This window comes from Hypanus sabinus, chromosome 12, assembly GCF_030144855.1.
Source record: "Hypanus sabinus isolate sHypSab1 chromosome 12, sHypSab1.hap1, whole genome shotgun sequence".
Lineage (NCBI taxonomy): Eukaryota > Metazoa > Chordata > Chondrichthyes > Myliobatiformes > Dasyatidae > Hypanus > Hypanus sabinus.
This window is the reverse complement of record NC_082717.1, coordinates 104148143-104154868: the sequence shown is the minus strand read 5'-3', so window position 1 is coordinate 104154868 and position 6726 is coordinate 104148143. Positions and strand designations below refer to the sequence as shown.

Here is a 6726-nt window from a genome sequence, read left to right as displayed (position 1 = left end):
ATTTAATTGAATTTTGGAAAGGCAAGGTTTGTGCAGATGTGACAAAGACTTCAGAAGGTAAACTGGAAGGAACTGCTTGAGGGGTAGGTGGGAGAAGCTGCTGGAAATGTGGGGAGAATAGATCTGGATTACTGCAGGATTAGGTAAGGTGGTTGAAGATTGGTGTGGATCCAATATCCGAAGCGTCCTTTCTTGTGCGATATGACCACCACTGTGACACTAGGACTAAGCCAGTCTCAGCACTGCATCGTCTTGACATGGGCAAACACACTTTGGGCTGGCAAACAAATATTAGCAAGGGCATTGATGGAGTGGCAAAGGTTGAATTGCAAACTAAGAGGGGTCACATCTTTGTGCTCCATAGCCATTTTGACTCAGTCTGAGCAACAGCTCAAGAATCCTGATAATCAGATGGAGATCACTGCGTTGACGTAACACCCCACAATACCTTCCAAACCTGATTTTACGGACATAAAGAAAATGGCTAGCCTCTGGGCTGACCTTGCATGATACCCATCTGAGCTTCCAGGCTCTTGATGGCTACTGTGTGCGCTGCAATGGAAGCTGAGACACCAGGACCCTGGCTGGGGCCACAGTGGGCTACAAAGTTAGCTACTAGTTCCAGGCTGGTCCATGAGCCAGCCCTCATGGGGGGATTGGTGGTGGAGAGGGTCAGGAGCTTTAAATTCCTTTGGTGTTAACCTGTCACAGGATTTGTCCTGGGACCCCCACATAAGTGTCATTACAAAGAAGGCACAACAGCAACTCTACTTTTTTTGGAAGTTTGAGCAGATTCAGCACACCATCTAAAACTTCGACAAACTTCTATAGATGCACAACAGAGACGATTCTAACTGGTTGCACCACAGCCTGGTGTGGAAGCACCCATGATCAGAAACAGAAAAAGATGGACACAGCCCAGTCCATCACAGGCAAAGCCCTCCCTAGCACTGAGCATATTTACACAGAGAACTGTCGCAGGAAAGCATCATCACCCCCACCACCCAGGCCATTCCCTCTTCCCGCTGCCACCATCGGGCAAGAGGTACAGAATCATGGTGTCTCACACCACCAGGTCCAGGAACCATTATTACCCTACAACCATCAGGCTCCTGAACCAGCGTGGATAACTTTAATCACCTCTACTCAGAACAGATCTACCACCTGCAGATTCACTTTCAATGCCTATTTATAACTTATGTTTTCAGTATTATTTTATTTACAGTTTGTCACCTTTTTCACATTGGTTGTTTGTCAATCTTTGTTTATGTATAGTTTTTCACAAATTCGATTGTATTTCTTGATTTTCTTGTAAATGCCAGCAAGAAAATGAATCAGGCTGTTATATGGTGACGTATCTGTACTTTGATGATCAATTTACTTTGACATTACCACTTCCTCCCCCACATTCACCATCATCTCTTTGGTTATTCACCCTCCACCTAATCACAAATCTTTGATTTTGATATTTCCTCCTCGCCCGCATATACTTGCACATGCAAACATGCATTAAATCTAGTTTTTATCCCATCCCAAATGTATTTCGGTTTCTTTCCCAGTAAATTGTTGCAAGAAAATGAATCTCGAGGTAGCATACGATAACCTGCATGCACTACGCTTTAATAATAAGTTTTCTTTGAAATTTGAGAAGGATGGGCTCCGTGATCTGTGCCAAGCACAAACTGAATGCAAGCTTTCTGAAAGACTCCGGGCATTTTGTTGTGCCCTCTTGTCGGTCTTTGGCAGGCGAGCTGAGCCGAGTCCTTGCCTGAATCCCCTGCAGCAATGTTTGAGAACACCCTTGGTCTCAAGTAAGTCAGAGCCAGGGCCACCCGTTGCACACTGTCTCCATGCTAACTCCTGTGATAAATGGAGTGCCGGTCACTGGCCGCTAGTACCAGAAATCAATGTCGAACAATTGGCTATTCTCCACTTCTGATTGGAGTCTGAACGGGTGAAGCAGTAAGGGCAGTAAAGTGGGGAAACAGTAAAATTGCATGCTGACACGTGACCAGCTTGGAAATAAGAAGAGATTGAGAGACAAGGAGGGAGGAACTATGAAGATTTGGCGAATAGGAGCATTCATCTGAACATTCTGTTGTGGGCCATGACGTCAATAATGACTAAATAAGGCCCATCACCTCAAAGAGAGTAAGCGGCTGCTGGGTAGTTGATTCCTGCCCATCCTCTTGACCACCTCCCTCCTCACTGTGGTCTGACTTTCACCACAAGGGGAATGGGAATTTGTCACTGAATATTGTGCAAAACATCTGGACACTCAATACTGTCGCAGAGTCATGCAGCAGAGAAACAGGTCCTTCAGCCCATCAAGTCCCTGCCAGCCATTACCCTGACTAGTACCATTGACCTGCGCCCAGATCACCCCACCCATACACCTATCCAAATTTCTCTTACTTGTTGAAATTGAACCCACCTCCACACTCTCAGTACCCAGTGAGTGAAGAAGTTCTCCCTAATGTTCCCCTTAAACACTTCACTTTGCACACTTAATCCATAGCCCTTAGTTCTGGTCCCACCCAATCTCAGTGGGAAAAGCCTGCTTGCATTTACCCTCATAATTTTGTATACTTCTGTCAAATCTCCCCTCAGTCTTCTACATAAGGTCCTAACCTTCCCAGTAACTCAGGCCCTCAGGTCCCAGCCACGTCCTTGCGACATTATAGTTGGAAGCTTCTGCTCAATGGAGCCACCAGTGCTCAGTCAGAGCTGTGTCTTAGTAGTCAGGTGCCTCAGCCTCAGGGCGTAAGCCATGAGGGGTTACTGTGCGGAGCACTGGCATTAGCACAAGGCTCTGTGCTGATCAGTAGAGGCAGCTGGTGGATGAGTGAAGAATATTGCGGTTCTGTTGGGAGAACTTAAAGTTATACTCATTGATAAAGACCCCTCATTGGCAGTTGATAAGCAGACCCTTCAGGCTTTCAGAAGCTAAGCACCTTCCCATAAAATCCATGTTTACATTTTGATTCTGTGGAGAGAGGGGGCTCCTTCCCACTCTCCTACCAGGGCCTCCAGTGCACCAGCCAAAAACCTGTGCATTTTCACCGTTCCCCGTTGAGACACACTGCACAGGAACAGGTTCCTCGACCCCCTGAGAACAGCCATTGACTCGAATCCCACATGATCCCATTGTTCTCTGCTGCTCTGAATAATCAGCCTCCGGATGCCACAACCCATCCACTTTACAAAGGCTGCCAGTTAGCTGTAAGCCAGCAAGCCCTCCACTGATGAATGCAGTCAATGAACGGTGCGCTTTGCACTGCCTAAGAGCAGTGAGCATGCGGCATGAAGGCCGCCTGCAGTCTGCACTTGGAAGCTGCACGCTAATGACATAATGGGCCCTTTCCCATTCTGGGCTCCATTGAACTTTGCCCCTGGTAATCCTAACTTTCTTCAGAAGTCTGTGTCCTTCCTGATTCAATATCATCAATGTGAATGTCTGGTGAAGATTGTTACAGTCGGGCACCAACTAGCTAATACCACTAAACTGCATTTTTAAATGAAACCACAAACAGTTACTGACAGGCAGTGTTGCTAAAGTCTGGTGATCAATAAAGAATAAAATTAAATTTCGCTTTTCCAGCATTTATTAAGTAGCTCCACAATCCTTGTTTACATGCACAACATCACATCCTTTATCTATTAGATACTATGTACAAGGATGTACTCGAATAGACAGTGATTTGACATTTTCGAAGCCTCTTCTTTAACCCAAAAAGCTTGCAAAGCAGTAACTGAATTACAATGCTCACAAGAATTAAACTTCCTCTAAGATGGATGCTTTTTATTGATGTTGATCCGAGCAAGAATCTCTACTGGTCCTTCCCGCAACTACCATTCATCCCACTGTTCTGTTTTTTTTGTGGGTCTTTCTTCCAAACATTATTAAAACGAGACATGTTCACCACTTGTTACAAAAGACCAATCATTTCTGTTTAATGATACTTCTAAATCGATCAACAGAACACGCTGATTAATCAAAACTCATGGTTCATGTATCAAAAAAAAAACATTTAGCGGTCTTAAAATCATTGTTCTTCATACTAATCTACAGTAAGGCAAATGAGGAACCTTTCGGAAAGCACGGACACTGAATAACACACAGGCGGAACATGTAGTTTCAAACCACAGATAACCACCCAGACATCAAAACTGATTTTGCGTTTTGACACATACCAGCAATGAGAAATGTGCGCTTTTAAATGCAGAGTACGTTGAAAAGATGCCACCCCGACAGCTATTGCGTTTAGAGCAATAGCGATTTTTTTCTGAGATTCAAATTACATTTCAATCGACATAGTCACTCCCTTAGTACTCATATACTGCATTTTCAAATTACCAAAACTTCGGCTTAAAGCAAGCTAAGCTGCGAATTTCAAAAGTCAGCCAAAACTGTTTAAGAGGCACAGTTAGTTCAGAGTTGAGGGGTGCGGACGAAAGATCTAAACCTATCCCCCGACGATCTGATCTCCTACGTCTGATTTAAAAGGTGCTTAGAGAACGGGACTTCGCTAGGCTTGCGAAGTGGCCCAATGTCACATTATCAAGCGTCAATCCACAATGAAGGGATTCAGAGCGATTCCACTGCGGGATGGGAAAAAAGAAAATGGGAAGGGTCTCCCGCCCCCCTCATAACTACAGGTATATTTTGATCTGCCCTATCAGACGTGGGTAATTTGTTTTATTTACTGACTTATGAACAGGTATATTTATTCCCTGACAATGCCACGTGTGTGTACATTACTGATTCTGAAACCCGAAGTTCAAAGTATTTGGTGTAGTTGCTAAGATGCTACCTGGACAGTCTTGATATGACTCGATCTGTTGGTCGCTTAAAAATACAGTATATGTGGAGGGACGAGAGGAGACGGTGGTTTAGCGTTCTTACTTGTACACGTATGAGACTATTGGGTGATTCACAGTCATCTCAACCGGATTAGTTTCTGGAAAGCCTGCTTGAAGTCGTCGTTAGACATGGTGTAAATGATGGGGTTAATGAGGGAATTTAGGTAGCCCAGCCAATTAAAGATGTCAAAGATGGCATGATGGAACCAACAAGCCTCCTTGCAGATGGGCATCACCAGGGTGATGATGAAGAACGGGAGCCAGCACACGATGAACGCCCCTAAGATTATCCCCAGTGTTTTCGTCGCTTTCCTCTCCCTGGCCGCCAAGATCCGCTTCCTTTCCAAAAGCGCGTCAGAAACTTTGATCTTGACGTGGTTCAGGTACACCGGAGAGCCCGCGGCCTCGTTCGCCCGCGAGTTCACCGAGAGTGAGGAGGATCCCGGCGAGTCGGTGACCAGCTGCGCCGTGGTCAGTCTCTTGGCCGTGTTCTTTGGCGTCTGCTTCAGGATCCTGGACCTTGCCTCCACGTAGATTCTCCCGTAGAGTGCGATCAGCAGCAAAGTGGGGATGTAAAAGGCTCCGAAAGTTGAGTAGATGGTGTAGAAGATCTGGTCAGTGTTGACCATGCAGTCTGTTAGCCCCACTGCCTTGGCCTGCCTCCAGAACAGAGGCGGGATGGAAATGCAGACCGAGATCACCCACACCGTGACGATCATCCCAGCGGCTCTTTCAGGGGTCCTCCTGGCCGAGTACTCCACCGCGTCCGTGATAGCCCAGTACCGGTCCAAAGCGATCACACACAAATGCAGGATCGAGGCGGTGCAACAGGTGATATCCGAGGACAGCCAGACGTCGCAGACGACTTGGCCGAAACTCCAAGTGCCGCTGACCGTGTAGACAATGCTGATGGGCATCACCAGCAGGGCGACCATGAGGTCGGTGACGGCCAAGGAGCCGATCAGGATGTTAGCGGGAGTGTGAAGCTTCCTGGTCTGGTAGATAGTGGCGATTACAAATCCATTGGATACCACGGTCGCTAAAGTGATGAGACTCAGGAAGACCGAGACAAGAATGCCCAGGGCTGTGATGCCTCCCCCGGTATGAGCGTCCAGCTTTGTACTGCAGTTTACATGCTTCGAGTTGGTGTGTAGCTCAACGCCGTTTGGTCCCAGACATTCCGCGGAACTGTTCATCATTCCCAGCTCACGGGATCACGGGAGCAGGAAGAACAAAACGCCGCCGCGCCTGTCCGCTCGGCTTACACGTGTCGTACTCGCCGACCTCCCACACTCACATCCCGCGCCGAGTTTGAAGCCGGGAGCGGACCCCGAGTCAAGTGCCGGAGCGGGGCAGCGCCGACACTTGGGCCACGCCAGCGTGGGGCAGGAACGGGAGCTGCTTCACAATCCAATTGTCTCCACGCTGAGGTGAGCCATCGCGGAGTCTCACTCTCGCCGTACTTTACACCAATTACTTCCACCTTCCAGCCCTGCGAGGCGAGCTATCAGTTCGTGCTGTGATCTAGGGAAAGATTTGCGATCTCCCGGTGCACACCCTTCACCTGTAATCTTCATTGTCGAAGCGGGGACGATCCAAGCTCCATTAACTTCGCGTTCCTTCTCTATGGCTTGCCGGGGCTGTTGAGGGGAGTTGTCTGGGGTTTCAGCCCCAGCCGTACTTTTGAGGACGGCGGTGTAACATAGCAGCTGGTCTGAAGTGTGTTTGGGTCTGCAGTCTCCTCGTTCTTTTATAGCGCTCCTCCCACACCGACAGGGAACTGGGCGATCAGCGAACCGTCCCTCCGCTTCAGACCACACGCCGCACTGCAAATCGCCTGGCGGTATCCCTTGGTCTCCTCGC

At 47.9% G+C, this 6726-nt stretch overlaps 1 protein-coding gene across 1 annotated transcript; it reads right to left on the bottom strand.

Annotated features, from left to right (window-relative positions):
• Positions 1–4887: 4887 nt before the first annotated feature.
• On the bottom strand, positions 4888–6059 carry LOC132402536 (5-hydroxytryptamine receptor 1B-like). Its single transcript, XM_059985391.1, has one exon. It carries the CDS (start codon positions 6057–6059, stop codon positions 4941–4943), a length of 1119 nt encoding a protein of 372 aa, XP_059841374.1. The 3' UTR covers positions 4888–4940.
• Between the last annotated feature and the right edge of the window lie 667 nt (positions 6060–6726).